At 46.4% G+C, this 20,272-nt stretch overlaps 1 protein-coding gene across 1 annotated transcript in view; it reads right to left on the bottom strand.

The window, feature by feature from the left end:
• Cfap57 (cilia and flagella associated protein 57) overlaps positions 1 to 20,272 on the bottom strand; it is a 70,736-nt gene that overhangs the window by 10,648 nt on the left and 39,816 nt on the right. Inside the window, exons 15-24 of the mRNA XM_019208692.2 lie at positions 16,136 to 16,376; positions 14,841 to 14,934; positions 14,069 to 14,259; positions 13,334 to 13,507; positions 11,052 to 11,210; positions 8,215 to 8,358; positions 5,220 to 5,306; positions 4,778 to 4,894; positions 3,180 to 3,314; positions 2,930 to 3,073 (exon numbers count right to left, since the gene is read on the bottom strand). Of these exons, the coding sequence (XP_019064237.1) occupies positions 2,930 to 3,073; positions 3,180 to 3,314; positions 4,778 to 4,894; positions 5,220 to 5,306; positions 8,215 to 8,358; positions 11,052 to 11,210; positions 13,334 to 13,507; positions 14,069 to 14,259; positions 14,841 to 14,934; positions 16,136 to 16,376 (1,486 nt within the window). The remainder of the gene's footprint in view (positions 1 to 2,929; positions 3,074 to 3,179; positions 3,315 to 4,777; positions 4,895 to 5,219; positions 5,307 to 8,214; positions 8,359 to 11,051; positions 11,211 to 13,333; positions 13,508 to 14,068; positions 14,260 to 14,840; positions 14,935 to 16,135; positions 16,377 to 20,272) is intronic.

Raw genomic sequence — 20,272 nt, 5'->3', positions numbered from 1 at the left:
ATATGCCTGCCTACTCGAGAAGCCTTGGGAAATGTCTGTGCTCATGATGAACTTTGTTTCCTGGGATGATGTGGAAATCCCTTTCCAGTATGACCCTAGGATACCTACCCTTCTATGGGCTCTTTCCTTCTGTCCCAGATGCTCTTGAACAAAATAAGGTCTGTGGATTCACGGGTCTGCAGTCATCCCCTTCCAAAACCCAAAAACCTCTTCTCTGCTTTTTCTCAGCTGTTCCCTCTGCCTGGGAGGCTGTTCTCCCAGCTGGTCCTTAAGCACCACCCTGAGCTCAACTGCCACTTCCTCTCAGAAACCTTGCTTGAGTCTTCAAGGCACAGTTGATCTTTGCTTCCACCATGAACTCACAGCACTGGATACACTGCGCGGACACTGTATGGTCCAAGTTCCCTAGGAGGAGCTCTCTGAGGGGGGAAACTCTCCCATTCTTTTTGGGGGGGTGGTACTGGGGATTGAACTCAGGACCTTGAGCTTGCGAGGCAGTCGGCAGAATCACTGAGCTAAATCCCCAGCTCTCCCATTCATTTTGGATCTTCCATGGCTGACACATGCTTTCTGTGAAAGAAGCACTAAAAAAATGTGAACTGAATGAATGGAACGTGCCCTAGATGTTTGTATATCACAGCAACTCTGATTTCCATATCTGCCAGTATGCTGGATATACAAATGAGATAGTGGCCTCATTTTTTTATTGGATTTAATGAGTAGCTCTCAGATGCCATGCCCACCCCAGCCTTCCTCAGTCTTTGAGATTGAAGTGCCAGGGCTCTGGTAGCTGCAGACACAATCCCAGCCAGGTCCCACCTAACCCATTCCCAGGCAGCAGGAGCCCCTGGCTACTATCAGAGGGGATAGCATCAGTTGTCCTGTCCTCTTTGTCACCCTCAAGCCAGCCCCCCTCCCTGGGGTGCTTATGACAGGCTTCTAGGCTCTCCCACTGGAATTCAGCTTTGGTTCTTAAATATGTTTTTTGCTGGGCAGAAGGGAAGGGAAATGGCATTTTTTAATGCAGACTGTGTACCAGGCCAGTACCTAGGGGTTTATCTCATTCAGTTCTCACAGTAACTGCTGAGGTTAATGTTTTCTTCCCTCTTTTACAGGTAAGGAGGTAGCACCCAGAGAAGCCGAGGAATTTACCCTCAGCTTCCTGGTCAAATTGTATCAAAAGCAGCATAACATGGATCTTCACAGAAGCAGTGCCACTCTTTCACACTATTCCAAGCCTAGGTTTGCCTGTGAGGCCCTGCCATTTGGCCTGGCCCTGACCCAGGCTTTCTTGTTCAATTTTAAAAGAAGGAAAACATTTTTAGCACTAAATTTTACATGGAGCCCCATAATGATCAGCAAGGAACCTCTCTGGTTGAGAGCCCTGCCCTGGGCCCTCTTGCTCTCTGCAGTTGTCTAAGCCTCTTTTCTGGGTGTACAGGACTGCACGGTGCAGAGGTTTAGGATGCCACTGAGAGAACCCCTTTTGAGGGATTGCCCTTGTAGCTGGCTCTCTCTGCTGACCACAGATGGGGACAGGGCTAGGCAGGAGTCCTGCGTGGGTCTCTGTTCCCCACCCCTTTCCTGGCCCAGCAACCTCTCTACAACTGGGGGAGGAAGAAGAAGGGACTGATGCCTGCCCCAGCCGCTCATGTGGATGCTTGTACCTGCTCACCAGCCTGCACCTTCACTTTTCCTTCCCCTCCTAGGACTCACATTTGCTTTGGACACCTGCTTGGCTTGGAGGACCCCCTCATGTGTTGGTGGCAGGGCGCCAATAAGAGCTCAGCCATGTCACCATTTGACAACTGCTCCTCTGTCCCATTGCCCAGCTTGCTGCATGCCAGAGAGGCTTCTCCATGCTCCAGGACCTTGCAGCCCTAAACCATGGCTCTTTGTTGGTGCCAGGGTCCTACCCACCGGATCCACTCTTCTTTCTGGACCTCTGACTGCTTGTGTAGCCCAGAGTAGGGCAATTCTGAGGGAGGAGGTTGAGGCCGATTGTAAGATAGCATGAGAGCAGCTATGGATTCCAGTGTGCTCTACACTGTGGAGAGCTGTGCCTGGAATGCCAACCTAGGATCTGATTTCAACCCAAGTACAACCTGTCCCAATTCTAACATTTTAATCAGGGCATTAAAGAAATACAAATATAAGGAGGCACATGCTTTATAAATGTAATTCTGATGTTCTCTTCTGATATTAATTCACATCAATTATCGCAGATGATACTGACACCCAAGCAGAAATCTGGCAGGAGCATCCCAACTGGCAGTGCTGATAAGGTGCTTAAATGGGGGTGGTGGTAATGGGGCCAGGCTCTCTACACAGCCCTGCCTGCGTAGGATCCTGGGAGTTGCATGTGGAAAGCTCATTAAATCAGAGCTGGGAGTGGGGAGAGGTGGGGGTAGGGGGTGACTCAGGAAGGTGTGGTTTTCTATGGACCAAGAGATAGGGGTAGGGACCTGAGGCACCAGAAAAGTGAGATGAGGCAGGTGCAGACAGGCATGGCCCAGCAGGGAGGGATTGAATAAAAAGGAGCAAAACAAAGTAAGGTGAGAAGACTAAAGGACAGCTGAGATCACCCGGATGCAGGTCCTAGGGGACTGGGGGTCACTGAGAGGAGAGAGGACACAGGCTTACTTTAGATAGAGATGGGATGGGAAACAGAGCAGAGGTGCCTGAGGTTAGGGGACATGGGTGGGCATGGAGATGCCTAGAAAGACCACAGTGGGCTCTCGGTCGTGGTCACAGCCAGCATGGGTTCTGGGAGGTCAGAGGAGAGGGGCCCAAAGAAAGTCATAGGGAAAGCCAGTGGGGCCCATGGATATTGGGGAACCCCAAGGCTGGAAGTCTCAGAGGGCTCCTCAACCACTCTCCCATCTCTGACAGCTCAGCCTCCCAGAGAGAGGGGCACATATGTCAGTACCTGCATGATGCGAACATAGTCCATACGATGCAGCTCACCCTCCTTAATAACCTTCTTCTTAAGAGTGGCCAGGTTCCTCTCCAGATGTTCCCGCTGGCGGGCATACTCCTGCTGCAGGTCTGTGTTCAGCCCTGCAATCTCCACCTGAGAAGTGCAGGGGATTTTCAGTGTGTGTGTCTGGGGGGCGGGGCATGGAACACACAGGCAGCACAGGACAGCGCAGGCTGGGGTGGCAGGGGAGGCTGCTCACCATGTCTGCCCGCTGCACGTATTTCTCAAAGAGACTTCGGACCTTCTCCTTCAGTAGGTGGGGTTCCTGGATATAGGCCACACAGTTGTGAAGGTCTGTCTTAAACCGTTTGACCAGAGCTTCCAAATCCCGCTCCTGCAATTGGATATTTACTTCTGTGAAGAAGGCTACTGGCACAGAAAGGGAAAAGAGGTGTCTCATCTGGGACTTACAACTGACCACCATAGGCATGGAAACGTAGGTGGGCACAGATCGGAGAGGATGGCACTGAAACTTTTGTGCACCTGCTGGGGCTGGGCAACTGGCCTCATGGCCTCAATAGCCATGTGGCTCAGTGCTTCTTTTCTTCCCTCCCTCCCTTCTTCCTCTGCAGTACTAAGGATTGAACCCAGAATCTTCACGCTGAGCTATACCCCAAGCTCTTTATTGTTTTTTCTTTTAAGACAGGGTCTCTCCAAGTTGCCCAGTTGGGTTCCAACTTGCAGTCTTCCTGCCTTAGTTTCTAAAATGTTGGGATTACAGGTTTGTGCTGTCATTCCTGGCTCCAGTACTTTTGTAAGAGAAAACACACAGACATATAGAGCTTACTTAATTGGCTCTGGAATCTTTTCAGAGCTATAAGCTTTAAAAGATAAGATAAAAGGAAGCATAAGCAGCCACCCATATTCCTTTACAGTCAAGATAGATGATATGATTTCTCTTCTGCAGATCCCAGCCAAGGGTTTTCATGTTTCCTTCAGGAGCGCACCCAGATAGCCAGAACTACTGCTGTGAACAGGTGGGGAGAAAACCCCACAGAATCAGGCAGACTAGTAAGACTTGCTTCCTTTCCTCAATCATGATTTCTTTGAATCCTGTCTTTTGCTACTGTAGTTTACAAAGAGTCTCTCTTATCTCCCCAATCCCATGCCTTTTTTCCACAATTCCATAATTTCCCACTGTGCATTACACTATGCACACGCTATAAAACGCTTATTAGCCTCTCCAACTTGTGAGGGACAGGATCTGAATCAGTTTATATCAGTGCTAAAGCTTATAGTATTATCCCATGCAGGAATAAATGATGTGGATAATGGAAAAATTCAGTCTGACTCAGCAAACATTATAGGGGGGCCTGCAACAGGGAAAGGGTACAACCATAGCACGGCCTGGGAGCAGAAGACCTGGTTTCCTGAATTGACACTAGCTATGGGTGTTGGGTGAAGTTTAACCTCCTACTTTTTGTGGCCTTTCTTTATTTATATCATGAGATCAGTATCAGAGGTTCTCCTAGCCTCAGCAATCTACTGACTACATATGACCTGTCTGGGCAGGTTCCTTCCTAGGCCAGACAAGCCAAAGGCTAAGAATGTTTCTGTGAAACCAGCTTACCACCCTGCTCACTGTACCCAAGTCTCTTTTTACTCTCAGATGGACTCAGTCATGTACCCCTGCATGGGCCTGAAATCAGGCAGGGCTGTGGGAAAGAAAAGTATGTGAGTTAAAAAGGGAAGTGTATCTTAGCAATGGGCTGGCTGTCTCTAAGAAGCCAGCTGTCCATTGCAGAAAAGTGCCAGATCCTGAGTCCAAGAGCTGCCAGACTCTGAAAATCCTCACACCTTCTGTCTCTCTTTGCGCATCTCCTGATCCGTGGCTCTCAGTTTCTGCCACAGCTCCGTGATGTTCAGCTCCAGTTGCGTGTTCTGTTTATGGAAACGCTCCAGCTCAGCTTCCATCTACAGAGACCAGGGAAAAAGAGTGGAGAACAAGAAAGCAAAAGAAGGGAACTTGTATTTAAGAATGGGAATCTTTTGGCGGGAATGGCCCCTGACACTAGGGCGTTCTTCTCTGGTTCTCAGGTATCTCCTCCAGAATAAAGCCTTTCTTATTACTTCTTGCCAGTCCGACAGCCCCCCACTTCCTTGACTGATGTCAACACAGGGCCACACATTTCTATGGCCAAGTTTGGAGGCTTCCATCTTTGTCACCTTCCCTTTCCTGAACCGTGCTGATTCTTGTATTCCAACGTGGTAACTCTTAAGTACTGAAATCTCAACTAACATGAGGCAGGGTTCTCTGGAGAAGCACCTTTCTGACTTGCTTCATGAGGCTGGATGAGTGAGACTTGACCCTTGGGAGGCAGTCATTCTAAAGAATAAATTAGGGGTAGAGTCTAAAGCAGAGTTGGAGGGGAGCGGCATGGCATGGAGCCATCCCCAATCTAGGGCCTAAAACAGGAAAGAGGTGTTGAGAAGGACCTCTGCTTCATTATTCGGTTGAATCAAGAGACTACCGATGAGCTTCTGAAAGATTTTCAATTCATCACTGCGTTTCTATTAACCAAGGATGTGTGACTATTAACTGGAACTTCTAACCAGGATGAAGCTGCATGCGAGCTTTCAGTAGAACTAATTCCTGCCCAGAGCAAAGGGCAATGTTTTATTTGCACACCAACTCCGGTGGACACTCGTGTCCCTGTTAACAGGGAGGTGGGGATGGAATAGTTCTGTGGTGGGGGGAGGGGGCTGGAAGGAGTAGCCTCAAGGCTCTTGTTTTTTGTGGGGTAGCAGAGGCTCTACGGAGCCACATTCTTGTTCTGAACACAAGAAAGCAGCTTTGAGAAGATTGTTTTCTTCATTATTAGAGGCACTTTATGAGGCCACCATAGCTCTGACACAATGGCATAAACACTATGTTCAGTAAATGTTTCTGAGTGAATGAGTGAACGAATAAAGTATGCAGGGCAAAGAGAGCGACGGTGAGGGATGTGGGCAAGGCTGGAAACACCTGCCTCTGAGAGTAGTGGTCAGGTAAACAGGCAGTGCTGGCAGAGCTACGCAGAGCCACCCTATAGAGAATGCACAGCAAGGCGAACACAGTACAGCTAAAGAGTGTGCTCATGAGAAAGGGCAGCTGTCATAGGGTTAGGGGTACAGCACTGATTAAGCAGTGGCTTCTGTCTTCAACAAGCGTCAAGTCTAGCGGGATAAAAGAAGTGAACCAGACACTAAGGTGGGAGGGGATAAATACTGTGTATTCAAGGTAGAAAGTGTCCTGAGCGTGTGTAGAGGCGGTGAGCAGCGAGCCCCCACAAAAGGGACACAGAGGTAGGGTTTTGTCGGAAGAGCAAGAACTGGAGGATGAAAGGGGAAGAGCGCCTGCAGGTAGAGAACAGCCTCGCACAGAGGACCAGAGGTGTGAGCGGCCTGGTGCATCTCTGAAGGCTGCCAGGGTTCAGGTGGCTGCAGGAGCTCTGCAGGATGGGAAGGGGGAAGGGCTGGAGCTCAGCCTCCCTGGGTGACACAGCTGGGTGACGCAGGGCAGAGACTCGAAAGGTGGGTAGGCTGGCTTTCATGGTGAATGCTCAGGGAGCCGCTGGAAGTTTTGTTTTGTTTTTTATTTACCGGAAGGGCAGGAGCAGACTGTCATCTTAGAGGGCCTGATACAGAGGCTTTACTAGAAAGAACAAGACTGGAGACAGGCAGACCAACTAAGAGGCTACTACGGGGGCCCAGAGAGATGAATACCCTAGACCAGGGATCTGGCAGCGGGAAGAGAGAAAGGGGCTTTTCCAGCTCGCAGGGCTCCGGAAGGTCATGTCTGAGTGCTGACAACTAACTGCGCTTCTTTCTCTACTGTTTATCTCTGCTTCCCCCTCCCCTTGCAAAGTCTCAAGTTACTGAGAATAAAAATTATTTGTTTTATACAGAAATTGTGAAAAATGTGAAATTTTTGTATTTGTACCACTAGAAGACTAGCTTAGTAGGTGGAAGGTGTATCCCTTTCCCAGCATGGAATTCCATGTACTTTTCTGTTTTTGGGGGGGTACCAGGGATCCAACTTAGGTCTTTGCGCTTGCAAGGCAGGCGACAGAACCGCTGAGCTAAATCCCTGGCCCCCATGTACTTTTCCATAAGTTATCCTTTACGCTTCTCAGGGATTCTCATTACCAGAGGTACTTGGTAATGTCTGGAGACATTTTTCTTTGTAATACCCTGGGCAGCGGGTGCCAATGGCACGCAGCGGGTAGAAACCAGGGATGCCGCTCAATAACCTGCAAAGCACAGGACGGTTCCTCCACAGCAGAGAATGTTCTACCTCCACATGCTAATAGTGTTGCTGTCCAGCAGCTCTGCGCTCAATGACTAAATGAGCGAGCGTGAAATCAACAAGGATCTAGAAACCTCTATCCTAGGACGGAAGGGGGGACTTGGCGGTGACAGAGAAGCTTGAACGGAGTTACCTGAATCAAGGAAGAGTATGTGTCCATTTACAGAGATCCCAGCTCTTCCCTGAGCCAAGAGCTTGAGGCTTCCGTCCTGTAGGAACAGGAACTGCAAGGGCCCGGAGCACAAAGCTCCAAGGCCAGAGGCTCCCGGAAGGAACGAGGCCCATAAGGGGAGGCTAGCAGGTGATCACCTGCACCAAGGAAATGCGATGTGTACGGAGGGCAGGGGACAAGAGGGAACACTTATACCTCACTGGACTCTCAAAAACCCCTGTCTAACTGATCTTGCTTCTAATCTCTTCCCTCTTTACCTTCACCCTGTTTGTTTCCCAGAACACATTCTAAATTGTGCCACTCTCCAGCTAAAGAGCTTTAGATGACTTCTCATTCCTTATTCCTTATCAGATGAAGTCCAAACACTGCGCCTTATCAAGGGCCCCCACAGCACTTGCAGTCTGAGAAACGTAGAGCTGGAGGCAGAGTGTTTGACAGGAGAGAGCCTGTTGGCTGAATACACGCTGCCCCCTGGTGGCAGAACGCCCCATATCTGTGTCTTCCTTTTGAACACAGACCTGCACGCTAAGGTGTGGGCAGGGCAAAATCCACCTCAAGGCCCCACAGCAAATTAAATCCTGCAGCACTGTGCTTTTGGACAACTGAACCTTCAGTCGGGCCAGGGTCTTCCAGGGTATCCTATGTGGAGGGCACACACCCCGGGGATAGAGAAGAGCTGTAAGAAGAGTTTTCTGTCATTCTTTCCAGGCCAGCCAGGGACAGTGCAGGAGGAGAAAGGGCCCAAGAGGTCAGGGTGTCGTAGATGGCTCTCACCTCCTGAATCTGTTCCTTCATCACCTTGATCTCAGTCTCTCGTGGCTCTATTTGCTTCTTCAGCTCCTTTATTTTGTAGTCGAGCACAAACTTGAATTTCTCTAGTTCTTGATTTTTCTTTTTCAGATCATAAATTCTTTTTTCCTGGGGGTGAAATGAAACAGAAGTGTGAGACATCACAAGGCCCTGGTACACAGAATCCCCTTAGGGCAAATAACATAAATTCTGTGACTCTCCTTATTGAGGAGGCTACAGACTTCTCACTGGGGGTACAAAGGCCAACTCTCCCCATCAGGATGTAGTTCTAACTCCTTTGCTTCTGTGCCAGGAACTTTATTCATTCATTACCTTGCTCATTTACATGTAGGTTGTAGATGACTACATCTCCCATCCTACATTGCTGCTCTTTTCCAATATGGCCCTGACGCTTCTCTTAGGAGATGGAATCTAATTCCCTTCCTTTGCTTCTGTCTGGATTTATAACTTGTTTGTAACCCAAAGAATGTCACCGAAGGGCTGCTAGGTCAGAAATCTAAGCAGCTTCCACCTGGCTCTCTTGGGATAGCTATTCTGGGGGAAGCCAACTGCCATGTAAGAAATTTGACGGCACTGCTGGAGAGCAGAGGCTCTGGTTGAAAGACCCACCCGCTACCTCCCTTCCGAAGTGCCAGGCATGTGAGAGAAGAAGCTACCTTGGATGCTGATCTTCCAGATTTCAGCTGTTTGAGTCACCCTTGATATTCCTGACTGAGATCCCAGACATCAGGGGCAGAGCTGCCATCCTGTTGTGCCCTGTCCAAGTTCTAGACCCACAGTCAGGTGTTCAGAGGTGGAGCTTTTGGAAAGTGACTGAACCACGGGGGCTCTATTCTCATCAGTGGATGAATCCATTGATGAGTTTATAGCTGAATGTGCTTTAGGAGGGGAAGCCCAGTTGGAGGAGGCGGCACACTGGTGGCATGCTTTTGGAGAATATATCTTGCTCTGGTTCTTTCCCCTTTCTCTGCTTCCTGGCTGCTATGAGCTGAGCAGATTTCTTCTGCCAGGCCCTCTTCCATGCCATGTCTGTCTTGGAGACAGCTGACCATAGACTGAGCCCTCTGAAAGTGAGCCAAAATAAATCTTTTCTCCTTTAAATTGTGTCTGTCAGGTACTTTGTCCCAGCAATTAAAAAGTGACTAATACAGTTGCTGCTTTTCATTATTAAATTTTCAGGTCATTCAGTGCACAGTAATACTAATTGCAACATGGGTCTAGCCATTCATCAAACTTTTACTGAATGAAGGTCTTTTGCTAAGTACTGGAATTCCAAATATAAGTATGTCAGAGTCCCTGACCTTAAGGATAAATCACTACCCATGAAGTTGATGTATAAACAAACATAACCCTAAAATGTGACAAGTGTCGCACAAGAGGGAGGCACAGAAGGCATGGTATGTATTTAGGGTGCTAAGAATAACCCATTTGAGTGTCTAGTGGTAATTCACAGGGCAAGTGAGAAGTGAGGCTGGGGAGATGGTTGGGGGAAGCAAGGGTCTTGCGTGTTGTGATAAAGAGTTCAGAATTTATCCTGTAGGCCAGGGTTGGCAAACTTAGCCCGGAGGCCAAATTTGGCCTGTTTTATAAAATTTTATTGGAACATAGCCAAATTCATTCATTTATATTTTGTTTGTGGGTGGTTTCACATATGGTATCCACAGTTGATTAGTTGAGACAGAGACCATATGGCCTGCAAATCCTAAAATATTTACCATCTAGTCTTTTGTAGAAAATACTTGCTGACTCCCACTGTAGGCCATGAGGAGCTACTAAAGGATTTTCAGTGGGAGACTGACATAATTATACTTGCATTCTGGCAGCTATGGTGGTGGGGACCAGTGGTGTGAAAAGGGAAGGCCTGGCTAGGAGACGGTTGCAATTTTCTAGGTCAGGAGGCCTTGGTCTCTTTCTTGCCAATAGTCTCCTCCTTGAGAATCTGAAGAAAGCTTTGAGTTTCCCCCCAGAAACTCTAGATTCTTATATAACATTTATAGGCAGAAGTGGAATGCAGGCATTATTCCATATAATTCTAAAAAGACCTCTTGAGGTAGTTATCGTACCCATTTTACAAGTGAGAAAACAAAGGCTTAGAGAAGTTGCCAAAGTACAACGCCCAGAGAATAGAAGGACCTGTGCTTGAATCTGTTATCTAATGGTAAACCCCATGGTCAACCCCAGGAGGATTCTGTCTGGCTAAAGCAACAGACACAGAGTGGATGGAGAAGAGGGCACGGAGTCTGGATTTGCTCAGGAGGATGATTCTAAATTCTGGATATTGAGGTGTTACGGCTCCTGAAAAGAGTGTCTGTCTTCCGAGTATTTTCTGAGAGAGTGGTATCAGCTTCCTGGGGGAAGCCAGTGGTTACAGGGCCAAGCCCAGGGGACCTCCCTGACTAGGGGAACATGGCTGATGAGTACCCCCAGCCTGCAGAGATGTGTCACCTTAAAATGCCTGAAGCCATGGAGGGCAGGGGCTGTGGGGTCTGCTGACTCAGGTTCTTAACCCAAGCCTGTAAACTATGTGAACTTTGACAGGATACTCAACCTCGTGGGACTCAGTTTTCTGGGCCATTAACACTGGGCCGTTCCCATCCGTGGGCAGCGGACAGAACTCAATGTGATGCGTTGACACTAATTAGCCTGGTGCTAAGCACACAGCAGACACTTCACTGACCGCTCATCCCCATTAAGTTAGACTCGTATTCAGGAAGTCAGGGACCCATTTCCTCTCAGGCCTTGACCCCATGGCTCACGTCCTTGTGGGCTGTGGCTGGGGGAGACAGAAGATGAAGCTTCACCTTATCTTGAATTGTTTCATCTCTTTCCTGGATCTCTCGCTTGAGGCCTTGTATGTCCTTTTCCAGGGACTTAATGACTCCCTGTAGTTTTACTTGCTCTCCTTTCAGAGTCTCAATGTCATTGGTTCGCTCTTCAATCTCCTTCTGCAGGCTGCTGAACTGAAGACACAAACAGCAACAACAAGACTACTGTAGGCTTTGAGCTCATCTCTGTTCCTCCTGACTGTCTGAATGCAAAGAGCTCCCATCACTGACCAACTGAACCGAACCACCTCTCCTATCAACTGAAAACACCAAACACTCAACATTTCTGGACCTTTGGGAATGGATTTTTGGAGCATTTGACACAGTTTGCCAGTTTCTCAGGTCAAAAGGATGGTGGAGAATCCTGTCTGGTAAGGGTGGAGAATCCTGTCTGGTAATAACCAGGCCCATATGCTGCCTCTGCACCAGAGGCTCCTGAGACCACTTTCCTGAATGGACTCAGGGTCTTCCGTGACCACAGTGACCTTGAAAGGTTGTAAGCAATGGCCTACCAAGGTCAAAGAGGTTGACTCTACCTGATGAGTGGTCTTTGCCATGTCCAAGAAGGGAAGGCATGATTCACCAGTAGTATGATCTCTAATAGGAAGGAGCATGAGCTTGCTTTGAACTTGGCTTCTCTAAGACTAAAACATTTAGGGAAACTGGCAATTTTACAAGGATCTGTGAATTAGATCCTCCCTCACTGAACTGCCAGTGGACTAAAAATACCTGCACCATCTGTATATAAAGCATTTTATATATCCACTCATATTCCCACCTACATAGTCAGAACAGGAGCCACCCAAGCCTGAGGTCACCTCCAGGCTAAGATGTCATCTGTCTCATCATCAGACTTTATTTCCATTTTTGTCAGACCCTGCTTGCCCAGAAGTGAGAGGCTACAGAGCCTCTCAGTGTGCAGGGAGGCTCAGCATCCCGGTGAGAAGGAAAGATCAAGGTAAGCCAGGCAGTGGTTTTTTGGGAGGATATGGTGGGATCAGTCTGCTGAAAGACACATCCGCCAGCCCTCTTCTCCTAACTGGCACACTGGAGGTGGGACATTTGGTGGGACCTCTGCTTGGCCACCTGTCATAGTGTGTGACCTTGGCTGCACAGAGGATGAGAAAGATTACTTGGAGACAAGATTTAATTCAATCATGGAGAACTCAAAGGGGCTGTTTCTTGGGCATAACAGAGCCTCAGGGAAACAATAACCAGCTGAGACCTTTGTGGTTGTTTATTTGTAACTCAAGGACATAAGAACAAAGATGTAGAAGAAAAGCCTTTGGCAATATGTTGTATAGGAGTTTTTGTCAGTGGCCAGAGCCAGAATGGGATGGTTTGTTACATGACACATGTTGACCGAGTTTAGGCAATCTTATTTTGATAGGGAAAATTTTAATAGCAAAAACCTAGGAAATGTCACAATGTAAGATAACTTCTGCCCTTCTCTCCTTATGGGCACCGGAGGCATCTAGTCTCCCTCAAAAGTTTTCTTTTCTTTTTTTTTGGTACCGGGGATTGAACTTGAGTCCTTGCGCTTACAAGGAAGGCCACCAAACTGCTGAGCTAAATCCCTGGCCCTCCTCAAAAGTTTTGTAAATGAAGAGAACCATTGTTAGCTTTGCTGACTAGACATGCTCCCTTCCCCTTGGCTAGAACAGATAACTAAATAAATCTTAGAGGTAACTTCCCCTAACAAAGAAGTGCTACATCTGGGTTGAAATTCAACTGCCTTGCCACCATGTTTTGAATATCAGCAATGTAAATGGTGGAACTGCAATGTAACCACCTGAATGAGATCAAGGCTGTAAAACCCTATAAAAGGGGGAGTCGTAGCCAAGTACTGGATCATTCAGGGCACTGCCATTAGGTGTCATTGATCTCCACTGATGGAGTAAACTTTTGTCATCTTACTTCCATTCTGCTGCCTCTCTGTGTGTTACTCCCAATTCCTTCTGTAATGTTATCAGGGCAGAGGCGACACAATGGCCAAAGCAATCATCTCTGACAATAACTTATGCTCTTAATTCTGCTGACTGTTGTCCTACAGATTCTGCTCTAAACTCTAACCATGTATTCCAGGAGCATGGAAACTGTTCCCCAAGGTACTTTCTTATCACACTCAGGTTCCATCACTCCTTTGGCCAGTATTTTCCCACAGCCACCCAGGGCTTTATGCCCATGTGTTTGTTCCCAGCTTTCTCTGCAATACTGCCCTTCCCCATTCCTGGGTCTCTCAGGGAACAGCCCAATACCTTCTTCCTCATAATGCCGGTCTCTCCCTTGAGCCGTAGGTTGGATTCCTTTTCATCCCGAAGCTTCTTCTCATACTTGGTTTTCATGTCTTGGATTTCTCGGTCTTCATCTTCTTCAATCTGTTTCTTGGTCTCTTCAAACTCTCGTAACTGCTGCCTGACATCTTCCTGTGCCTGGCTCACAGGGAGGGAGAGAGTGTGGTCATGGGAGAGGGGATGCATGATGCCCCTCTACACAGAGGGCTTCGATGAGACCAACAGAACAGCCCTCATGGGGCATGGGAAATGAATGCTATTATAGAAATGGAAAAGAAAGCCAGAGGTCCTCTGATCTGTCCGTTTTCTTCCTATCTCCCTTCTTTCCTAACCAGATGAGTCTTCAAGCTCCATCACTTCAAGCACCCTCTTAACAACATCTCTACAGCCTCTTTTGTTTCTGTTCTTGACACTGACATCCAGGCTTCATACATTTTTCCTTCATGGAACTTGTGATGGCTGTAATTTCACATTTATTTGTGAAATTATTTTGTTATCTCTCCCACTAGATGAAAGTTCCTTGAGGACTTACCTCATCTCTAAGGCCCACTGTTGAATAGCGCACGCTGGTACACAGTAGCTACTCAGTGAATCATGGAATAAATGAGAGAGTCTCTAACCCTGCCCTCCAATCCCTCAGGCTAATCCTTCTGCCCTTTCTCCATGAATGGTAGGCACAGCTTGGGTTCCCCAGAATACCTCTTCCAGAAGGCTAGTTTTCTCCTGTAGCTTGGCTTCATAAAACTCAGTCAGTTCTTCCAGGGCTTGGCTCTTGGTCTCATCATTGTCCCGAAGCTGTTTTTCATACTCCTCTTGCATCCTCTGGGACTTGAGCTGCAGCTCCTGGTACTTCTCATATTCTAGCAGCAACTTTTGGTTATTACAGCATTCTAGAGAGAAGCAAGGGGGTGGGCGTTCGAAGTGGGTGAGTTAGCACCAGCCTCAGGACCATCCAGGCTCCCTGGGTGCTTTCTCAACCCTTCCATCTTAGCCAGAGCAGATGCTTCCAGAGCCCAGGGCTTGAGGACCTGCTCAACTTCCCTGCCTGACCCTACTCCATATCTTGTCAGGCAGCCAAACTCCCTCTCTTCCCCTCTGGGCAGGTACAGAGGGGCATTTGAAGGTTCAGGGCCAAGAGGAAATGTCCCAAATATGTAAAACAGGTATTAGTTTTAGCCTGAGTAAACTGAGGCTTGGTAAGGTGACCCCATCCACCTAGCAAATGAGTGGTAAGTTGGGACCCAAGGCAGTTTTTATCTCTTATTGGCATGCAGCAAGCATTTAATGAATGAGCAAACACACAGGAGTAAAACCCATAGTGAATTCTGGAGGATACATACTATCGGTTCTTAGTCATATTGCCCGGGACTCCTGCTATGTCTGGGGGCCTCGCAGATGTTCACCCCGACCTGTCTCTTTCTAACCCTCACCAGCTACCCTCACCCCTTGTAACTTCGATTTGTGGGCTTACCCAGGTCTTGAAGTTCCTGGCTTTGTTTATTTATAAGTTCTTCTATGTGTTCACGGTGGTATATATCCTGTTTCTCTTTATCTGTTTTTAAAACCTACAACACAGTCACATTTCCTCATTTCTACACATCTGCTGAAGGCACCACCAGGATAAGAACTAATTTTACAAGTAACACTTTCCAAACATTGTTCTATGGAGCAACACTCTATTACTTTTCATTTGCATTATATTTTACTCTGAAAGTTTTATGCTATCCCTATTTATTCCCTAGCAACATGATAAAAACCCAAACTGAATGGGTTTGTCAGTGATGAGTGTAGATTTAGATGTGTATTGAGTGGATTTGGGGATGAACAGTAGAAATTCACTAGAATCCTTTGTTGCCTGCATAATGGTGTCAATTAACCTCTTAGATGTGTCAACAAGTATGCTTCTAAGTGTCTTCTCTAATTGGCAGGACAGCTCCTTGCAGGCTGAGGAGGTGGCATTGCAGATCTAACTTTGTGCTTGGCTTAGTCAGGGAACCAAATAAATGTTCATTGACTAAATTAATGAAATTATAAATGTGTGGAATAAAACTAATAGCCAGCCCCCCCAAACACTCTAATCTATGGAGATACCATAAAAAACAAATAACTAGAACAAAAAATTGGGGTTTTGGTTGGGGGGCCAGATAGATTTGTGTAGACAAGCCTCTGGAGTTAGACCAAATCTAACTATCTACAGAGACCATTGAGAATAATTTTATTTAACTGTCTGACAATCTAGAAATCAGTATTTTGCTAGTTCTTCCCTTTCTTTATTTTTGTGCTTTTTTTTTTTCTTGTACCAGGGATTGAACTTGGGTGTTTGTGCTTGTGAGTCACGTGGTGGAAACCCTGAGCTAAATCCCCAGCTCCTTGTGCTATCTCTTCATTTTGTTTTTTCAAAAAGTCTTTCCACATGACAAAAGTAATAAATTCTCATTGTAGGAAACTTGGGAAATTATAGAAAATTATAAAAAATAAAATTTAAATTATTCATAATTCCAACTTCCAGAGAAAGTTACACTGTCACCAGATTTCTGTATTTATTTTACTAAACTAAAATCTTCACTGTAGAGAATTTTATATTGTGCCTTTTTCTACTTAGCACTCTGTTAAAGCATTTCTGACATGATCACCTGTGCTTTACAATTGAACATTACCCTCTATCTTTTTGTTTGAACCTAGCTTGGGCAATATTGCTGGCCTTGTGTTGAGCAGAGTGAAAACTTCTTATTACTTGTGGCAATTGGTTCAGCCTCTCAAACAGACCTGGTTTTTTGTTCTCAAGGACTCCATTTCCTGGATGAACTTGTCTGTTAGCTCCTTAATTTTCTCAGAATAGTTCATATCTTTGAGTCGAAGTTGATATTCATTCTCCATTTTTAATTCTTCTACACGAGTCTTTAGCTCCAACATAATCTGAGCCTTTGGGAGAAGGACACAGAATTGAGAGGATTCTCTCTCACTGGGATGAATTGGAATTTTGAAACCTGTATCTTTGACCTGAGACCTTCAGCTCTTCCTGCCTTCAAACTCATCTTGACTAGAACTTGTCATTTCCTTCTCCCTCAAAAGGCACACAGGCTAAAAAGGAGTTGTGGGAGCTTCTTCCTCTGTCCTTACAATACACACTCAGTGAGTGCTGCTGTGTTCTGATAACTCTCACATCTTCATACTGGCTTAACCGTCATCTGCTCAATGAGGCTCCCTCGGACCCCACCATTTAATCCTGCTACCCCTTTCCCATTCCCAGAACTGCCCCTCCTGCCCCTTTCCACTACTTTTCATCACTTCCTTAGATTTTGGCACTTCTGAATGTATAACTTACAGGGGATTTCGCTCAGTGGTGCCACTGCCTGCCTTGACTATATAACTTATTTATCATTTTGTTTATTCTTTTGTCTTTCTTCTCCTAGTTCTGCTAGAATTTAAGCTCCAGGAGTCCTGAGATCCTTTACTTATTTATCCCAGGTACCCAGAATAATGTCTAACTTATAATGGGCACTCACAGGGTATTACTGCATCATGATTGCTGCCCCCATAGAATTTATAGTTCACTGAAGAGCCAAATAAGCATAGAATCACAAACTGTGATAAGTCCCCAAACCGGATGGTCAATTGCCCCTCCCCATGTGTTTTATGCCTGTGCCATGCTCATCGCTATTACTTTAATGTAGTTCCTAACTCTCTCTCTCTCTCTCTCTTTGGTCCTTGTGTCCTGTATCTTCTTCCTCCACTGTATTACTGCTGCTAGTTTAAAAAATACTACAATACATACTCCTCATTTCCTACGAGTTAAAGTTGGTGATAGAGTGGGTGAGGACACTGGTGTTTCCTTCTTGCTCACCCTGATTTACCCTATGCTTCCTCTCTCATCTTTGCTGGTCTGTCTCCCCTACTGCTAGCGAGTGCCTTGATGACAAGGAGCACATTCTATGTGTCGCTGTGCTCCTGTCCAGCACAGTGGTTTGGATCTGGCATAAGGAAAGTACTGAGATGAGGACTGAATATGAATTGAATGTGCAAAGTAGTGGAGTGTATGGCTTGTGTTTAGATGTCCCCCCAAAGCCTCATATAGTCGTAGGTGGGGCTTTTTCAGAGGTGGCTGTATCTAGAGTGTGTGACACTGAGATTGATTCATGGTGCAACCTAGGATCAAGGGCACTAGGATTGAGGGTGTGAGTGCTACTCGCCCTGAGTAGCCTGGATACGATATAAGGGGTAGAAAGAGCTGTAGCCATTCTTTGTTGCTTTGCTACCTCTGCCACCATAAATGTTTCTCCTCTGTGATCCCTGTCTGCCATGTGCCATCCCTGCCTTGGAGCCAGCCAACTATGGAATGAAACCTCTATAAACTGTGAGCAAATAAAACTTCCCCTATTTAACTTTGGGTGTCAGGCATTTTGTCTCAGGAACAAGATAGAAAAGTAAATAACACAGGGAGCTAAGAGTGCCTGGTCAAGGTAGTCATGGATCTGGTGCTGGTAGGAGTCAGAGGGAGAGGGGGCTGAGACTTGGGCCAGCTCATCGAGGTCCCTGCAGGCCATGTAGGAAATTTGGATTTTATACCAGAGGGCTTCCAAAGGCCCTCATCTAACCCGATTATGGTGACTTAGGTGTTTAAAAGCCTCTTTGATGGCAGTGCACAGCAGGGACTGTGTTAGAGATGGCCTGAAGGCAAGGTGATGAATTGGGGGACAACCATATAGTTCAAGGAAGAGAATAAGGGCTTGAGCTATTGTGCAGAAGCAGGGAAGAAAGGAAATACTAGCGATAGAGGCTGGCTGTAGGGTGGAGGTGAGAGGACTGTGGTTGAAGATTTTTCTTCAGATAGATTAGGCGGTACCAGCGGGTTGGTCTTAGCCTATCTCATTTCACTGCTTTATCCCCGGAGTGTAGCACAAGACTGGTGACATCATCTGCACTGATAGATGTTCATCAGGAGAGTAACCCCCGAGTCTGCCTTGGACAGTAGAACTTTTATTGGTGGGAATGATCTAGCTTTTGACATGTGATGACTGTAGTATTTGCTCATTGATCATTCTCATTCCATCTCCATATTGTTGCAGAATGATCTCTCTGAGAGGCAAATCTTGTTAAGATACTCCCTAATTTAAGCCTATTAGTGGATGCTTATGAATAATTTCTGAAGTCCAAAACATGGCATAAAAATCCCCTCACAATCCCTCTCTGATTCTTTCTCCAATCTTTCTCTCTGGCACACTTGTTATTCTCCAGCCACACCTACTTGGAAACACCTTCTCCAGAGCACTCCTCTATCACCCCTCAGCAAACACTCATTCCCCAGGGTGGAAGGCCCTTTCCCATCTACTCTGGAAGACTCAATTCTGGCATCACCTGGCCTACATCAGGGTCTTTCCACAGCATTGTTCTCTTCTAACATTGACTGTACTTCTCCATTACAGTTTGTCAGGCCCTTCTCCGAGGACCTCTGTGTCCCTTACCTCAGTAATCCCAGACCTCAGTATAGTGTCAGGCACATAGCAGACCCTCTGTCAATACTAGATGGGAAATGAAAACATGAATGATGGATGAATGGGTAAATCCTCAGCCGAGAGGTAGTTACACAGAAGGTTACAGAGTATGAATAAAAAAAGACAGCTGAGAACTCTAGGGAACAGGTGGATGAGGAGCCAGGGAAGGAGCTGCAAGGAGAAGTTAGAGAAATTTACAGAAATAACCAGAATGTGGGCACTTGGGTGCTGAGAAAGGAGGCGTCAGGAAGTGAGCAGTATAGGCACTCAGAATTTCCTGCTTGCTAGCAGTACTGTCAGGTGGGCAGACCTCAGCTCAGACTCCTTCAGGCCTTGGGTTCAGCCTGGTGTCTCCTATTTGGCCTCTTCTACCCTCTGTGAAGAAGAATGGAGAAGGAAACAGAGGAAGGACATAGTATTTGTCTGCTACAGGGAGGTCAGGCTCTCCCTTCTGGTTCCTTCATTTCTTCCCTTTCCTGCAGAAAATTCCAGGGGGACTCCAGAAAGGATGTCCAGAAAAAACTAGAGGCCTTGTGGCTGCTTTTGCATTACTGCTCTGAGTTTTATTTGTCTTTATCTTCCACTTGACTGTGAGCTTCCTGATCACAAAGCCTATGCCTGTCCTTTCACACCTGCATCACCACTGGCTAGCTAAAGAATAGATGCCAATACATTGAATTAGATTCTTTTAAAAAAAATTAGATTCTTGATGAACAGCAGCATGAGTAGCTTTGGGATTTTCTGGAAGCTATCCATTCAGCTTCTCCTATAGGGAGCATAGCCCAGAACTATGCACTCAAAATATCTGCAAAAACACTTTTATATTTATATATATTTTATATATATATTTGTGTTACTGAGGATTGAACCCAGGGCCTTGCATACATTAGGCAAGCACTCTATCAAAGAGGTAAATCCCCAACTTTTTAAAAATTTTGAGTCAAGGTCTTGCTAAACTGCCCGGACTGGCCTTGAATTTGCAAACATCCTGCCCCAGACTCCCGAGTAGCTGGGAGAATAGGCATGTGCTACTACACCTGGCTACAAAACATATCTCTGTGGAATATTTACTGTATTAACAGGAAGGGATTCCCTTTGGTATAATAAAGAAGAGAGGGGCTCTGGAATAAATCTGGATTATAGTACTGGTCCTACTACTTACCAGCAGTGACTTTGGACACAGTGCTGCACCTCTTCAAATCTGCTTTTTGAAACACGAGGGAAATAGCAATATCTTCTTCATATAGGTGTTAGGAGATTTCAGTGAGAAATAATTATGAAGCAGTCAGCATGATGCCTGCTTCACAGCAAATGATGGTTATGATTACTCTTGTAGTTTTATTACTCAGAGGCATGGGTAAGGGCTTCTAGAAATGTTTTCTAACTATATTATTATTACTTTTTTTTTTTT

Source organism: Fukomys damarensis, unplaced genomic scaffold (genome assembly GCF_012274545.1).
Source record: "Fukomys damarensis isolate Sample0158 unplaced genomic scaffold, DMR_v1.0_HiC HiC_scaffold_23, whole genome shotgun sequence".
NCBI lineage: Eukaryota > Metazoa > Chordata > Mammalia > Rodentia > Bathyergidae > Fukomys > Fukomys damarensis.
This window is presented reverse-complemented; position numbering and strand designations above follow the sequence as displayed.